Raw genomic sequence first — 18,608 nt, 5'->3', positions numbered from 1 at the left:
CACAGGCATCAGCAGGAACGCCACTGAGGCCCACTTTCTTCAAGCACTCCTCATCAGACACTTCATTTCCTATCAAGTTAAAGAAACACTGGTTGAATATTTAAAGAGAGAAGGAATTTTCTTCCTAAATAATGCAAACAGAAATCAGTAAGTAATTCTGGCAACTTCAGACACTGTATATTAGAATACTACAGATTAGATGGAACAAAAATAAAAGCATTTCCAAGTATAATAAATACTTAAGGTCTAGGGTTTTTCCTAAGTAATTCATAATAAACGCTTATCAATTAGAGGAGAATGGAGTATACCTTCTGCTTGCCATGCATATTACAGTTACTAGAAATCTAATATAAACTATAATTATTTAAACTTTTTATTAAGGAAAATTTCAAACATGCAAGAATCCCAAATTTATGTAATTACTAATGTTTTGCATTATTTTATCAATATTCTTGTCCATTCCCTGCCCCCCAAGCTTTTTGGAGGAAAGGGAGAAGAAGGAATTCCCAGACAACGTACTTTACCCATAAACTCTTTGCCATCTGTCTATGATACATATATTTTTAAGAAACTGACATCATATCATCCAACCAACAAAATCAACACTAATTCCTTAATATCATCTAATAACAGAGTACATGCTCAAGTATCCTCAGCTGTCTCAAAATTGTCTTTTTATAGTTGATTTATTTGAATCAGAAACCAAAAAAGGTCCACATACTGCATTTTGCTGCTATACATCTTAAGTCTCTAACAGTTCTCTCTGATTTGTATGCTGCTTGTTGAAAAATTACCATCACATTGACATAACTACATCCTTTCTCTCCCTGCCTTGCTTATTAGTTTCTCCACCTCCCCCTCTTATTTTATTTTTTTGGTAGGATGAATTTCAGAAGCTCCCAGGATCTAACATTCACCATTCTGCATATAACTATTACTATAATATAGACCAAATACTAATAAATGTTGGTTAAGAGTGTTTGTTTTAAATCTGTTCTACATTTATCGACTGAAAATTTTTTTTATTATTAAATGTATTGAAATTTGAATTGTTTTCAATGAAAGATGATAAAAATTAAAGTATTTCTTTGCACAACCCACCCCTGAAACTAAACTTTATTAAATTTTATTTATAAAAGTGTTTATTAGAACTAATAAATGAATTCAGTAAAGTTGCAGGATACAAAATTAATACATAGAAGTCTATTGTGTTTCTATATATACTAATAATGAACTCTCAGAATGAGAAATTAAGAAAACAATCCCATTTAGTATTTCATCAAAAAGAATAAAATACTGAGGAATAAATATAAGGAGGTAAAAGACCTGCACTCAGAAAACTCTTTAAGACACTGACAAAACAAACTGAAGATGACACAAACAGATGGAAAGATATACTGTGTTCATGGATTAGAAGAATTAATGTTGTTAAAATGATCATAACTACACCAAAGGCAATCTACAGATTCAATGCAATCCCTCTACCAAAATACCAAAGGCATTTTTCGCAGAACTAGAATAAAACTAAAATTTGTATGGAAACAAAAGACCCCAAATAGCCAAAACAATCTTGAGAAAGAAGAACAGAGCTGAAGGAATCATGTTCCCTGTTTTCAAAAGCTATACTCATTAAAGCAGTATGTTAAGAGATTAATCCTAAGAGTTCTCATCACAGGGAAAACATATTTTTATTATCTCATATGTATCTATATGAGATGATGGATATTCACTAAATTTACTGTGATAATCACTGCATGATGTATGTAAGTTAAATCACTGTGCTGTAGACCTTAAACTTATACAGTGCTGTAAGTCAGTTATATCTCAATAAAACTGGAAGAAAAAAAAAGTGTCAACATTTTAAAGGAATAAACTTTTATACATTTATGTAGCTGATACAAAATACTGCTCTGATTTTTAAAATAAAAATTTGGAGTTTATTCTCTATTTTCTTGATTTTCTAAACTCTACTTTTTATACTTTTTTCCTTATGTGATATAAGTAATGCATATTCTTGGTAGAAACTTTAAAAAAAATAAACGAAGGCAAAAAAAATCAAAATTAGGCTAATTATTATTATTATTTATGGATAATCACTACACTTTGGCATATATATTTTACAGTTTTACTTATATAAATGATATATACTTATTACTAAATGCATATACTATTTTAAGGATTTTATATTATCTTCAATTTCTTTCCCAATAGCCTTATGAAGTTTGATTTGTGTTTATACTATAAGTAGGAAAACTAAGGCTTAGAGAAGCTGCTTAAGGTTGCACAGGTAATAGTAAGTACAGCTGGGATTTGTTATATGTTCCATTAAAATTGTTTTCTTCTTACAAAAACTGGATCATTTTCTATCAAAGGTTCTATAGTATTTTTCTCCACTGAATCTTCACATGTGATTCAAAGGCTATTCCTGAAGTCCCCAGATCACGTGCTCCCAAAGCATCCCTGTGCTTCTTCTTTTGAGGCCCATATTGTCCTTGTAAATATTTATCTCATACATGGTTTATAGTTATTATGTATTTTAATAACTTTTCATTACTGATATTCAAAAATGTTGACATCATTAGACTGTAAACCCTGTAAGCAATAAGTCCCAGCAACCAGTTCCAAGTATGCATAGAGGAGACACCTGATAAATATACTTGCTTAATGCTAAAGTGAAACACTTGTGACATGTGACCATGTCAAGGAATATATATTACAGCATTGTTTTTAATGGTTGCATAAATCTATTTTTGCAGGATATTTAGGTGGGTTCCTTTTTCCCCTCCATTATTGGCATATTTGTTCAATTTCTTTCCTGGAAATGGAATCTGGGGAGTCAAATCTATGTACATTTTAATAATAGCAAAATATATTCAGAATGTACTTCCTATATATCAGAAATCTTCAATCCATTATTATGGCTGAAAAGAAGGATACCAACCAAGATATGCCACTTCTTTCCAGCATAGGCCCATTTCTTTTCTCCATTCATCTACAACTGCAAGCTTGTCTGGTACACTGACTTCCATTTTGCAATCCAGTTTTAAGGAAGAGAGAGTCTGCTTTGAACAGGCCCTTTCTGAGATTAACCTCACCTTAAGGAAAAAAAAAAAAAAAAGGGCAAAATGAGAAAACAGAAATCTCTCATAATAAAATAACACCTTTTAAATAATACAAAGCACAAGTGAGTAGTCTGAAGGACTAATTAAGTAAAATCAACTAATTTATTTTAAAATGATGAAGCTTTAACACATTTGATTGCTAGTAGTCCAATAAAGGTGAAAGACTGTTTTCTACAGTGGAAAGGATTCTATCTACAGGTAAAAAATAAAATATACGTTGTCTGATAACAATCTAAGATTCTCCAATAATTCAATTTATTCAGAGGAAAGTCTAACTTGTCTCTCATGCTGCTCAGAAACACGTATTTAAGATTTCTAGTGAATCCTAAGAAATCATCTTAAACTTCATTTTTGAAAATACACATAAGTATTTTTATTTTGAATTAAAATTTTCAGTCATAAGAATAAGCTACATTTAAAAAATCCACCTGAGATTTGCTTTTTTCCAAATGCTGACACCTATTTTCTGTGAAATCTTTCTGGTTGCAAGATCCTATCGGAAATACTAGATAGCACCTACTATCATACTCATTAAATAAATAAGAAATATTATTCATTGATAGACAAATTACTAATTCTACTCATCTAAAAGTAAATAGCACAATTTTCTAGGCATGTGAAAGCTAAATTTCAGATATTTTAATTGATAATACTAAAAACGTAAATCTCTTATTTTCCTCACATGTTCCTTGACCTTAAATCACAATCTTAAAAAGCACTGCTATGTTCAGGGGGCACATACCTCAATACCACTTTTCTTTAATAAACTTATCCCAATAGCATCTTTTATATCATACGATATTATTTCTTTTTGGTCTCCTGATACATAAATGTGGCCATTGGTTAGACATCCATCAATATTGCAAACGAAAAGTTTTATCTCCTTCAGCTTCTCTTTGCCAAAATAGCCAAATCTAAAAGAAACCAAAATAGACTTCTGAATTTTAGTGTGATACTAATCTCTCATCTGGCTAACACCAGTAAACTTGATAACCCGTTTCCATTTAATTACTCAAACATTACCTTTCCAAGTAACCTCACATATATACTTCAGCTTACAGTGCAAGGATTTTAAGTGTGGTCTAACCAGATTATGTGCTTCTCAAGTTACTGAATAAGCCATCTATAGGCATATTTTATGTATATGTCTTCCTCACATAAGCAAAATAATTAACAAAAGATCCTAAGATTGGAGGATCAAAAATCAGTTGTCCACAAGTGAATTTAAATGTATCTACTAAAAATCATTCATTGTGGTCTAGTGCAAAGGCTATACAATCTTGTTTTCACCTTAAAACTCTTTGTTCTGCAATAGGCCAGTCAATGTCCACATCTATGTCCACACTGTGCTCGGCTCGCATCTCGTAGTAGGCCATTTTCCCACCCTAAAGATAGCACAGGTGCCATGAGGACTGTTGTCAACATGCATTCACACATATCAAAAAGTTTATTACAATACAGAACAATGAATCCACTTCTATAGTACTAAGAAAAATGAATAAGCCAGTAATACCAGACATACAACAAATAATTTCTTTTGGAGGGGAGAGCTTATTGTTTTCCATATACTCAAACCACATAAAACAAACAACCTTGACATTTTTCAAATTCTATTTACAAAGTGCAAGTTCCCATTTTTCTTTAAATAGATTTTAAAGACTGAAACAGTAGAAATAATATGCATCCTCCAGTATTCTGACCACAAGGAATTTTCTGGGAATCCCTAATTGTATCCCCTTTGTTCTGGTAGTCTCTCCCATCATCATCCAAAAGCAGTAGTATAAATGTTTTTGGAACTTCTGTTCCTATTTGCAATAGTGGTAAGATTGGGGAGGAAAAGGAACTGTAGTATCTACTGTACAGAACTGCCTTAGATCCCTGAGCTACAGATGGGAGTGAACAATAACTGTCTGGGTCACATGTGGGCAAAGGTCGGAACAGTGTCATGATCCTGGGGTATGGGGCAAGAGGAGTGAGGCCTTTCCTGATTGTAATCATTTGAAGGTCAGTATCAATCACTAGAAATTTTCATTTTTCAGAATTGTCAGTCTCTTTACAAATCTTGTTACAATGAGAAACCTACTTTTCTCCACACTTTAGGAAAGGGTCAAATCACAGTCCCCCTTAGCAAAGAGCTTATGGAGGGTGGTATCTATAGATGTCAAGTCTAATTTTCCTGAATACTCAAACTTAACTGAACAGCCAGTCTACAGTTCGCCTACTGACCAGAAGATTGGAAATTCCTTCCCCTTAGAGAATGAGTCACATTAGAATTTTTACTATAAAGAATGGAGTTCGGGGGTTCTTAAATGCTATTTTTTGAGTAACATAAGGACCTGAATCCAAATCCTAACAGTGCCATTCACAACTTGTTTTTGCTTTGAGCCAATTGCTTCATTTTTCAGAGCTGCCATTTCCTCCTCTGAAGCAGAACTAGGAACACCCCTTTTATTCCTTTATATAAGATAACCTATGTAGTATTTCATATAGTCCTGGGCCCACAGTAAATGCTGAATAAAGAATAGCCATAACCAAAATGAACAAATAGTATATGATGTAACCACACAGGCTCTAAAGATGAGAGAGACATCCAACTCCCTTATTGTAAAATGAGAGCATTAAAACTCAGAACAGATAAAATGATATATTCAAGGTTAAATAGTTATAGAGATTTTACTATATATTCCAGTTTTCCTGATGCCCAGGTTGGTGCTCTTTCACCTCTACTATACTGTTGTGTTTTTTGTCTCTTTTCAAAGTAATAAAGGTTATTCAACTGTACAACCACAACTTGACAGTAATACAACTATGGATTAAAAACAGAGTTTTGAATAAAATAATCTGAATACCAGGACACATATAGAACATTCAATACTTGTTTCATTTCTTATCTTAATGTTACAATTGTAGCAGAATCTTTCCCATATTCACTGAATGAACCCCAAAGATCATTTTGGGGTAAGTGTGCAGGATAAATGCCTCAGATCATAAATCTTGTCAGTTACTGCTTTTCCCCTAGGGGTTCCTTTATGTGCCATACTTCTTTCTTAGAACTCAAAGTATATAGATAAAAGGGTTTGAAAGGGTTTTGCAAAATGAGGGCACAAACCTGTAAGTAACCCATCTCTATCAAATGTCTTTTAGCAAAATAAAACGAGCCATTTTCATATAATTCTCCATCCCAGTCTTGTCGACGAGGTCGTTTAGCTGGATTCAAATTCAGAGGCTCAGTCATTTCACGAACTAAAAGCAAAAAGCTACAGTAAGTCCCAGGTGCTTTGAACATTGAAAATGTTCATTCAGTAATTTTTTTAAAAAGCAAATAAAAATGAACTCAGAAGGCAGAATATTTCTGTATCTAAATAAACAATTTAAAAGATTTTTTTAAAGAAACAAAACCTCTAATAATTCTGATGATTTATCTTTGCTTTTCAATAACAATAATAAGAGAAAAATAAGGTATCTTACAGAGAAATTCTGAGTAATTAAAGTTTTAAGCTATTTGTACAAATATAATGCTTTGGGAGGACATAAAGGCAACCTTAAAATAGTTTCAAAAGAACTGAATTTGTTATAAAGTACCCATAATTCAATATTTGAGCCCTTTAAATCTACTGCTCACTATGTGCTTCTATAGAAATACAATGTATGTGTTATTTATCTAATGTGGTTGAGAAATTACTCTCATGGAATTATTACAGAAAAATGAATACTTCCCCACTAAATTACTGAAACTTTCATATTGATAGAACTGCTTATATAATGTATGATACATTCTTACCAGTAGTTAAAAAAATACTAATATAAAATATACATAATAAATAAATAATGTTTACTTATTATTATTGTTGGTAATAATGAAGGCTGAGCAATACCAACATTAATGATTATAACATGATATAATAAATGAAGCCTTCAGTATTGGTATATAGGAATTCCCTTGGCTTTCCACTAAGTTTTTGCCAAATTTGTGTTTGTGGATGTGTATGGATACTTTTTGAACTTTTTAAACTTTAATCATATATCATATAAAGCTCAATATTCAGTTTAACACTGGGCTTCCTTGATTTGTTCAAAAATGTGTTTTACAAGCTTTAATCTTTCCTATATCTTATTTCTGATATTTCGTGAATAAGTTCAAAATATTATATGTATAAAACTTAACATAGAACTTGCTACAGAGAAGACACTCAATAAATGCTTACTGAATGAAATCAATAAATTTAGTCATTGATATACTGCATTGATTTTGATAGCATTCATATTTAGAGGCTGAAAAATCATCATTTTCTGCCTATAACTGTATCTTCTTATCTTAATTGCTCTTTTGTGGACCTTCTCCATTTTCACTGCATCTTCCCCTCTCCTTTAAGTCAAACATAGGTTAGAGACCAGCTTTCCTACATTCAACACATGTCAGGGCATTGAAGAGCAATCACACTGCCTTTCTTCAAGTATGTTACATTTACCTATTTGTTGGTGATTCTATTCTTTATTACAGATTTTGCTACTTTACCTGGCTAGAAATCAGGCTCTAGCTAAACGTTATGGAACTCTTTTTGCACAAGAAGTTACAAATTTTGGGAAGCAATTCCACAAATTCATTCTTGAGGTTCTCCAAAACTTTTTGATGGAAGATTTCTGTTCCCACAATTCTATGATTTATAGGGAGTTTATCAAACAAGTCTAGAACAACATAAAAGTATTTGCTCTAGAAAAATGACATGTCTTCCTCAAAATACAAACAGAGGGTTAAAATAATCCTTTGTAAAAAGTAATTTGGTAGAGAATTAATTTGGTCTCATTGTTTTGCCTCAATAATCACAAGATTTAGAACACATTATAAATGTTATTACCTACTAGAGTTAAGAATCCCATGTTCTATTTTACTGCTCCCTTTTTACTCTCCCCACTCCTAAAGAATATTTACATATGAAAAGTTAATTCTCCATAAAATGAGCTAAAATAAAGATTGATACAACAGATTACCTCCTTTCTGAATTTCACCCCATCGAAACTGATGGCGTCTCACAACAGAGAAAACAGAATCATATCCTTCTTCTCGAATCATTTCTGCAACTTTCTGAAGATCCGTAGGATGTAAACACGGAGAAGTAGCTTGAATATTTCCTACAATGTCAACCTCTTAAAAAGACAAGACAAATGAAAAGAACATCAAAATAAAGTTCTTTGCAAGCAAGTAATACTAAGATCCAAATTCAAATGTTAAAACAAGTCTTGTGAAATGATAGGCAAGTTGGAAATTATGTAAAATTTTGAATAAACTATTAGTCAAACTCATACCATTGTGATAATTAAGAAATTCTATGATGGCATCTAGTGAGGTAGAACTGTCTTTTGAAGCTTCAGAACTTCTTCGATGAACTTGTGCACCAAATTGTTTGGCCACATTCTCAATGTCATCATGGTCTGTTGAAACCCAAACACTGTACAGATATTAAAAAATAAAAAGCCAAATCACTAAAAAAAAAATCATTAAAGATAAAAAGGAGCTCTGCAACCCCAAAAATACAGCTTACATAATGTTAGAATCGTTTTTGTACCAGCAAAATGATGTTACAGACAGAAAGTAATATAAAATTTAAAGAAAAATAAAGTATTTTCTATGTAAACCACATTTTAAAATGTCTGAATCAAAAATGTGGTCCTAGATGTAATATTTATATTTACATATATAAATATTTATATTATATATAACATATTATTTATATACATATTGTTTACATAGCCCTAGATACAGTTTTATAAAATTAGAAAAAAATGATAATTGGTATTATTGAAGCTACTGGTATATTAAAGACACTAGTAACACTAGAAGTTCAAATCTAAAGAAAATAAAGAAGATACTGCTTCTCATTCCCCATCAAAATCCAAAATATTGTGTATTTAATATACTTGCTAAGAAAAAAATGGATTTGGCTTAGCCAAACCACAACACTGAAAGAGTTTCAAGCTTAGTAGAGACTAAATGCCCAAAACAATCAGACAAGCCAACTCTTTTTTTTTTTTGCCAACTAACAATGGGTATATAAATATCTGAACATAGAATCAAGTGGGTAAAGCCACCGATAACAATTAAAGATGTGGAGAACATGACTTGATTGGCTCAGGAGAGCTTAGTTGAACAGCTCTATTAACCACAGCTTACAGAGTTGACTATTTGGACTTTATAAGACGACGACTAAGAGTAAATTATAAAACATTATTTGGGGGTGTGTACTAGTCTGTACTGAATTGTTTCCTTGACCTTTACAAATCCCCACTGCTAGAAACAGAAGATGTATTACTCTGCAATATGTGGGCCTCTCACTGCCGTGGCCTCTCCCGTTGCCGGACGCGCAAGCTCAGCGGCCATGGCCCACGGGCCCAGCCGCTCCGCGGCATGTGGGATCCTCCCAGACCGGGGCACGAACCCGTATCCCCTGCATCGGCAGGCGGACTCTCAACCACTGCGCCACCAAGGAGGCCCCACAATGTTTTTATAGTGACATTACACAAAGAAATCTGAATGACTTCTTTGGTATATGCATATACAGTTGACCCTTGAACAGCACTGGTTTGAAGTGTGTGAATGTTTTTCAATAAATGTACTGGAAAAATTTTAGAAGGTCTGCTGAAATTTGAAAAAAATTGCAAACTGTGTAGCCTAGTAATATTGGAAAAAATAAGAAAAAGTTAGGTGGGACTTCCCTGGCGGTCCAGTGGTTAATGACTCCAGTGGTTTCGATCCCTGGTTGGGGAACTAAGATCGCACATGCTGCGAGGCATGGCCAAAAAATAAACAACAACAACGTAATTAAACCGGCCAAGATGACTAAGTATAATACCACAAAAACGCAAAAAAAAAAAAAAAGGTATGCCATGAACGCATAAAACATATGTAGATAATAGTCTATCCTTACACAGACAGTGATATTTAATATAAAGTTAACAATGTTTTACTTTTCTGTTTAACTCTGCCCATCATCACAGGTAAGTGGTTTTTTTAAAAGATGGAACAATGTTTCTGACACTGTATTATGAATATGACTGTAATACTATATGCCATAGAAATTTTATGATTCATTCATTAGTGTATAGGCTAGGCTACCGTGAAGCAATCATACTGATTACAACAGGCTACCATAAAGCAATCACACTGTTGCTTCTCTGTTATCAATGCCCGAATCATTATACCTGTAAATAAATATGAATTTCTTTTTCACATTATCTTTTCATTTTTGATGTTCAGTGTTAGTAATATGTGTAACATCTACAGTGTTTTGTATCATATGACAATATTGATACTGACAGGTGATTCATCTTGTAAACAAAGTAAACTTATGATATTGATATAGTGCAGTACTGTAAATGTATTTTGTCTTCCTTATGATTTTCTTTTCTCTAGCTTACTTTATTGTAATACACTATACAATACATATATATTATAAAATGTGTTAATAAAAATAAATAAAACATAAACAAAATAAAACATAAAACTAAATAAAACATAATGTGTTTCAGATATGGAAAACTCATGGGGAGAGGGAAAGGGGGAGGGCCAATATAGGGGTGGGGAAAAAAAAGGGTTATTATGGGATTACATAAAATCATGTGTGAAACTTTTGAAAATTGTAAAGCACTACAGAATTTAAAGAATCTTTCTGTCAATTAAAAAAATCAATTAAATTTTAAAAACATAATGTGTTTATGTTACTGGTAAGGCTTTAGGGAACAGTAGGCTATTAGTAGTTAAGTTTTGGTGGATCAAAAGCTAATCTGGGATTTTTGACTGCCCGGGGTGGGGAGTTGACACCCCTGACCCCACATTGTTCAAGGGTCAACTCTATTTCTTTTACCCCTTTCATTCAGTATCTCCTGAATGAATGAGAACCTGCATGTTTCAAATGTCTATGCTCAACTGTCAAGAGTGAAAAGAGAGAAACTAAAGAAAAATTTCTAACATCTCTGGCTTTCATTTATGAATTTAATTTCATTTATTGCCTTTACTATTGGCAGATGATTTAATAGAGATAAAGTCAATAAACCCCCATAGTGCCCCCCAATTTTTTTTTCAGAGGAAACCTAGTAAACAAGATGAGCCATTGGCTAGGAGTCAAGTGTGTCATACCTACTCATGTCATTCTGCGCAAGGCACAACATAGGAGCCCTCATTTTCCTCCATCTCAAAATCTGAAATAATTTTGGAATAAGTTTTTCACTGGAAAGTGTCACAAAGTTATATAACAAAGTGAAGTACCAACAAAAATGTAGTGAATTTTTTAAAGAGAGGATAAAAGGAGGGTGGTGATGGTAACACGGTAAAAAAGTAAACAGTAAAAGAAAGAGATGAGTCTTTTGACATCTGGTTTCCATCACTAATTGAAATAAATTACTGAAGCCATTTACTTTATTAACCTGATCTTTACTGTAATAAACATTCAACACCTCAGGATTCAGTGATCTTTTGGAAATGCTAAACAGTAAATAAGAAATAACAGAGGTTGGGAAGAGGTTTGCCTGTGTTTCATCTTTCCTCCCTTTTATTATTCATTCATTCCTTCATTCATGAAATGATTCCTGACTGCCTATTCTGTTTCAGGCCCTACTCTGGACACCGGGATATATAATCCATTTTCTTGAGAAACTCTCAGCGGGTTGGTAGAGACAGCGAGAGGTCAGGAAGCAATAACTAACCTTTCTACAATGCTTTACTTTTTACAAGGTATTTTTATAGTGCCTGCTACATAACAGGTGCTCAGTTTGTTGAATGAATGAAACAGTAGATGGTTAAGAGCATGGACTCTGAAGGAAGGGCTTCAAATCCCGGCTCTACCACAAGCTAGCTATATGACTCTAGGTCAAATCTCCCTAAGCCTCAATTTTCAGTAAAACGGAGGTAATAGTAGTAATTACCTAATATGATTGTTATGAGAATTCAACATAAACCACAATACAGAATAAACGTTTAATAAGTGTTAGCTATTGAAAATAATAAAATAGGAATGGCAATAAAGGAACAGCTACACAGTCTCATTTAATCCTCACACTGACTCTGCTGGAAGGAAAACTGAAGTTTTGCTTTCAGACCTTCAAAGGTCCAAATGTCTAATTTGTATGTATTATGTAAGGCAATGGCATTATGAATATGAAAATAGCATCTTATAGGTACACTTAAAATACAATCATCATCATTTATTAGAAGGACTAAGTTAGTCAATCATTCTCCCTTGGTTTAGGGGCATCAGATGAGGCAGGGCAAAAGAGAAAGAATGAGCAAATGAACAAACAGGGCTAATAAAATTTAAAATCAAGTATAAAGTAAATGTCAAAGTTCAACGCCAATGGCTTTAAATTTAAAATCAAGTATAAAGTAAATGTCAAAGTTCAACGTCAATGGCTTTAGCCTCAGATGAAGTCATACTACATCTAACAGGATGAACAGGAGTATCAACCATGATCCCTACGACAGAAACTTCAAATCATAAACTGCCATTTCAAGGACAACGTAGCATGGCCTTTCATTAATCATAAATCCACACCCTAGAAATGAAACCAAAACTTATGTTTATCTTTCACATTAGGCAACATTTTAAAAAATCAATTTACTCTGAGATTCACTTACACAGCACTCAACCACTGTTGAAACCAAGCTCTTCAAAACTCAGCTCAAACAATAGCTTTTTACTAAATGAAAATATTATCTCAGCATTTTTCTTGACTGTTAACTCTCCAAGTTAGTGTGCAAAGTTAGCAACCTTGAAAGTATCGTTAGCTTTGATTCTAAGCAGGCCAGAAACTCAATTAAGTCACAATGATTTTGAACAAAATAATCTTCAGGCCTGAAAAACACAAATCAGGCAAGCTACAGTTTTCCCCAATTCCTTCATAGGGTACATATTTGTTGAAGGAGGCAGAAGGGGAGAAGCAGGAAGGCTGCTCCAAACTGACTGCAGCTTCAGAATAAGTCAATTAAATTCAAATCTACCCCTTCTGGGTGGTAGGTTAGAACTCAAAGGGCAGAGAGGGATGTATAACTGCAAGCTTTCTAAATTAACTGTTTTAAGAGGGCATCCAGGGGCTATCTGCCAGAGAACATAGGTAAATTCTCCCGGCAGCACTGAGCACGCATTCTCGGGGGCTGGGATCATCCTAAGAACAAGGCCTTAAGCTGCTAGAAACCATGACAGAGTTTGGTTGAACACAGAGGTTTGGATGGAGTTGTTTGTTATGTGTGGAAAGTTTTGCCGTTCTCAGCAAAACTACCCGCATACCATAAGGGGAGAGCCTATCGAGAGGAATCAAGATATAGAGGATTATGGTGACCAACTGCACTATCCCCTTACTTTCTTTTTCTTAAAAATATGTATTATCACCTGGTACAGTATACACTGTTTATATATTAACTGTCTTCTCCCTATTATAATGCAAGCTCCACCAGCCTAGGGATGGACCCTACTGCTATAACCCTTGGTTAAAGACACCTAACAGTGCCTGTCACATAGTAGGTAGTCAATAAATGTTTGCTGAACGAATGGATCATTTTTGCTCTTGAATCTGTATCTCAAACAAGCCCTACCTTTTTTTGTTTAGCCAGTTTGAAAGGGGTTTCTTGACATACGCAACTGGAGTTGTAAATGCGGTCTGTTCTCAATCTATTATGAATGTGATTTTCCTCTCTAGTTTATGTCACAAAAATAGGATTTTACTACATCACTACTAACTGGATGCACCTTCTCTCGGTCCCTTTTTTTTTTTCCCCAGTGTGTACCCTTTGTAAGGAGGTAAATATGTCCAAAAGTCTGTGAGCTTAACACGGAAAGAACCATGTCACACACGTCTTGCTGTTCCCTTGGATGTGTATGGCAGAAATTAGGGTTCAGTGTTTACTGAACTGAACCAAATCCCCCAGTCTTTCTTTATCACTCCTTTGCACACTTCCTGTTACATTACTGTTATATTCTGTGTGCCAGGTCTTATTTACCTTGTACCACCCAGGACTTCCTTTGGATAAAAACATTAAGAAAATTAGTAAATTTATACTTTTTTGGTACCTCCTTTGTAAACAAGAACAGTTAAATGAAAATCATTTATCCATATACTAATGTAGGTAATTAATATGCTCCAAAAACAGCCATCTCTTTAAAAACCAAAACCCAAACATCAAAAGGTGAGAAAATACTTTCCACGGTAACAAATTCAAGCATAATTAGGTTGAAATTACCATGTGTAAGTTCATTCTTGGCATAGAATTCTATCCCCCTTCTTTTATGAATGACATAAGCCTGTAACTCCTGGCCAATACGGCATATGGCCATGTCTCTAAATGATGCACAATTAAAACTGTCCTTAGGACAAACGAGGTTCCAAAGATATGATCAAACCATTTATAAGCATTTCATCAAACAGTCCAGCGGTGCGGTTTTCCACTCTCGCACCTACATACAAATGTGGGGAGCTGTCTAGATTGTGCTGACTCACAGGCAGATAGCTTAGAGTATTTTCCAAAGGTCAGGAAAGGATCTCCAAGCTGAGCTTGAAATGAGAAAAGCCTTGACAGCCCACTCCATTCATGAACCCGAGGCCTCCTTAATCGATCAGCACCAGGTGGGTATCAGACGCCGGGCAACAGGGGAAAGCCAACGGCCACTGCCTAAAGGAGTTCACAGATTATCGCAGACGTTTCACAAGGGTGGACTCATTTCCTTTACCCTGCGAGGTCAACCCGGGCAGCGCAGACAGTAGAGAAGAGGAAATCTCCCCCTTTACGGATGTTATTCTCAAGGGCGGAGACAGGAACGGTCCCAAGTTCATGGCTATTAGCAGCTACGGAACAAGGAAGAAGCTGGAGCCCCTCCTCCCCCGGCTGCCAGCCGGGGCCCAGACACCCCGGATCTTGCACACCCCTTCCGGGGGCGATTGCCCCCCGGAGCCCCTGCCCCTCCGGCGGCCCGGCTCCCCCTCACGACCCCCGCCCAGGCCGCACCGCCCACTCTCGCACATGCGCACCTCTGGAAGACCCCCGAGTCCAGGGCCGCACGCAGGACCCAGCCAATGAGCGGGACCCCCGCCAGGTGCTTAATGTTCTTCAGGGGGATGCCCTTGCTGCCGCCGCGGGCCAGGATTAGGGCCGCCAGGTGCGGGGGCTTCTCCACACCTCGGCCCTGGCCGCCGCGGGAGTTGCGCTGCAGCTTTGGCGGCCGACCCCGGGAGGGCCGCCCCCGCGGGTTGGAGACGGAGGTGGCGGCCCCCTTCTCCACCGAGTCCATCTTCCTCCCACGCCTTCTCCCCAGCTTCTCCACATCCGGGAGCTCTTGTCTCGCCACCTCAGCTCGGCGCCGCCCGACCTCCCCGCCCGACCGCTCGCGGGGGTGGCTGTTCCCAGCCCCGCCCACCGCCACGTCCCCGCGCCCTCGCGGGGCACGCCGGGAATTGTAGTCCGCGGGTCGCTCGCAGGGTCCCGGAGGCCCAGTAGGCTCTGCCCGGGCGACCCCCAAGTCCAAGCCTGGCACGGAAAGGCCAGAAATTCCTGGAAGGAAGTGTAGCTTCTGGGGGGCTTGATATTGTATGGAGATTAATAAAATAGGCAACACAGGTTACCGATCTTTTGCTGAAGAACTTCTCCATTTAGGAATTGTGGTGGGTTTTCCACGGCACACCTTGGTGCACCCGAACACTAATCAATTTTATATTTTAAAATTTATATTTTAAACATCCGTCTTTCTGCTATGCTTCTTACTCACTGTTCCCGAGAGATGACCTCATTCGAATGTCCTCCAAGCACCTTAAATTCAACATTTTAAAAACAACTCTCCCAGAGCAACCCTGTATTTTTGGTAACCATGTGAGAAGCTCAAATTGCTTCTACCTCTGCATTTTCTTTTTCTTTCTTTTTTTCTTTTAATTGAGGTGTAACTGACATATAACATGTTAGTTTCAGGTGTACAATGTAATGATTCAATATTTGTATGTATTGGGAAATGATCACCACAATAGGTTTAGTTAACCTTTCAACATATCTGTCTGCATTTTCTATCAAATATCACCATCCGTCTGGTGGAAAAACTTGGAAGTCAACCTTGTCTATTCCCTTCTAAGTGTAGTAGACACCTGTTAGTTTTCTTGTTTATGGACTACTGAAAACCTTTTCCTTTCAGGAATTGTCACCTCTCTTACCCGGTGGGTGTTTCACGCAAATCCTCAGCAGTGTAGCAGTGGGTGTGTGACCCAAGCTGATCAACCTAAGTACCTCAGCTTCCTGAACACAGTTGTGGTCTAGGGACAGGCATATGACCAAGCAGAGCCTCTTGGCATCCTTTCCAGAGACTCTGGGAAAGAAAGGATCCTTTTCTTGCTGAATATTTGGGTCCTAAGGACCCTGTAAACCTGAATCCTGAGGGCAGGATGAGGGAAGCGGGGGTGTGGGAGTTTCTGTTCTGAAATTGGCTGGGAGGCTGATGTTCACACAGAAGAAAGCAGGGCCAAGACATGCAGGGAGCAGAGAGAAAGAGCCCCGATGGCATCACTGAAACCTCTTAATCCAGCCAAGAGGTTCAAAGGTGTGCACGTGCGCACACACACACGCACACACATATATCTCTGTTCTGGGGTGTTTTTTTAGGAAGGAATCTCCTACCTAGCATGCGTTTTGTTTTTTCCCACTTTTGCAAGCCTGTATCTGGAAGTAGAGAGTCTCCTTGTCTGTCCCGGGTAAAGGCTATAGTACATCCAGAACCAATGGAAGATAGTGGTACTGCCTCTTCTTCTCAAGAAGTGACAGAAAGCCTTTGTGCTTCTCAGGTCTTGGCTCTTTCTGAAGGAGACAGAGTAAAGCCTTTAGTGTTTGGGGTCCTGGACAGGCCCTGGAAACTTCACGTCTCATCTGTTTGCCTGTGAAATAGCTCAGCCCTTACTGGGACTGGTTCTGGGAGAAGGTGCTGGATGTGGGGTAAGTGTGGCTGTAAACAGACATCCGTGCAGTGCCTGAGGAAGGTGGGCAAACCCCAAGAACCATCCCAGCACTCCAGGCCAAGTGACCACTTTGCCCCCAACGTACTGGCTCATTGACTGGGACCTTCACAGTTATTTTGCTTGAGAGAGAGCAACACCGATTTTTTGGTAACCATGTAAGGAGGACATCTATTGCTTCTTACACACCAAAACCTCTTTTCTTCTTTCCACACCAATAACAATCTTAGTTCCCACTAATAAGATAGTTACCATTCACCACAGTAATTCCCTAGGGGCCCACAAACGCTAGTGGGCCACTGACATCTGAATAGTTTAACTTCTCTGGCATTGGTGTCCTCCAAGCTGGGGACACAGCAAGTGGCACCGCTGTTGCTTATCAAAGGAGATTATAGCAATTTGCGTAAAAGCTGTCAGACTATGGACTCCTCCAGGAGAGGGACTGTTCCTTCTTTGTAATCACATCCAGAGCAATATGTGGGTCACAGTATCTGCTTAGTAAATGGCAGTGAACTACGTCTGATGTTACTTTTCCAGTCTCTGCCCACACATACTTTTTTCTTTTTTTTTTTTACTCTCCGACATTACCATAAACTCATTTATTTAAAAGAAACTGTACGTCCATATCCTGGCTGAACTGGGCATTCATATTATGTGTTAAATGCACAGGAATAGCAAAAAATTAAACCAACTCCATACAAAGCAACTATAAGAACACAAAAACAAAACAAACAAACCAAGAATCATACTTTCAGCTGATGAAGACTCTCTCCCCCAAACAAACCACAAAGTGGTATACTGCCACGCATACTTTTTTATATGGTTGCAGTCTTACAATAATAAAGCATCTTGTATTCTTTGTATTTTTACAGTACAGTTTTGGTGAGACTTGACAACTGGCTGGTCCCAGTCCTGAGAAAGAAAGAGAGAGAGGCAGGGGAAAGGTTAGAAAAAGTGGAAGGTGATTCATCTAATTCAATATATGACACATGGAAGTTTGATAATTTTTTTTTCAATGAAATTAGAATATACTCATTTAATGTATTTTTCTTCTGTGTGGTCAATGGGCATAAAGTTTCAGGTAAACAAGATGGATAAACTCTAGAGATTTGCTGTACAACATTGTACCTATCGTCAACAATAATGTATTGCATAGTTAAAATTTAAGATGGCAGATCTCATGTTACATGTTCATATCACAGTAAATAAAATTTTGAAAAAATGAGAGAGACAATAACTGTGCCAGGAAGAGGAAATGTTAGTTTATCTTTGGGTTACTCTGAAGGAGTTAAAAATAAACTGCTCTCAAAACAAATATTCGGACTCATCCTTTCTTTAAAGATGTGTGTGAAGTGTTGCTGCCAAAGAATAATTCATTTGTATTCATAGTGAGAGAATATATCTTTGTATGACATCTTATTTTATGATTCTGTGTATGAACACACTCAATACACAGAGGAGTCCTTTCATTCATTGATTTGCTCACATTTATTGCATTCCACAAGCCAGGCCTTGTGT

At 36.6% G+C, this 18,608-nt stretch overlaps 1 protein-coding gene across 1 annotated transcript in view; it reads right to left on the bottom strand.

Annotated features, from left to right (window-relative positions):
- Window positions 1-15,391, bottom strand: part of CMAS (cytidine monophosphate N-acetylneuraminic acid synthetase) — a 15,684-nt gene extending 293 nt beyond the window's left edge. The window contains exons 1-8 of the mRNA XM_007449373.1: window positions 15,132-15,391; window positions 8,427-8,569; window positions 8,112-8,267; window positions 6,232-6,365; window positions 4,413-4,507; window positions 3,865-4,036; window positions 2,942-3,095; window positions 18-69 (exon numbers count right to left, since the gene is read on the bottom strand). Coding sequence (XP_007449435.1) covers window positions 18-69; window positions 2,942-3,095; window positions 3,865-4,036; window positions 4,413-4,507; window positions 6,232-6,365; window positions 8,112-8,267; window positions 8,427-8,569; window positions 15,132-15,391 — 1,166 coding nt within the window. The remainder of the gene's footprint in view (window positions 1-17; window positions 70-2,941; window positions 3,096-3,864; window positions 4,037-4,412; window positions 4,508-6,231; window positions 6,366-8,111; window positions 8,268-8,426; window positions 8,570-15,131) is intronic.
- Window positions 15,392-18,608: the final 3,217 nt, after the last annotated feature.

Source organism: Lipotes vexillifer, unplaced genomic scaffold (assembly GCF_000442215.2).
Source record: "Lipotes vexillifer unplaced genomic scaffold, Lipotes_vexillifer_v1.1 scaffold135, whole genome shotgun sequence".
In the NCBI taxonomy this organism is placed as follows: domain Eukaryota; kingdom Metazoa; phylum Chordata; class Mammalia; order Artiodactyla; family Lipotidae; genus Lipotes; species Lipotes vexillifer.
This window is presented reverse-complemented; position numbering and strand designations above follow the sequence as displayed.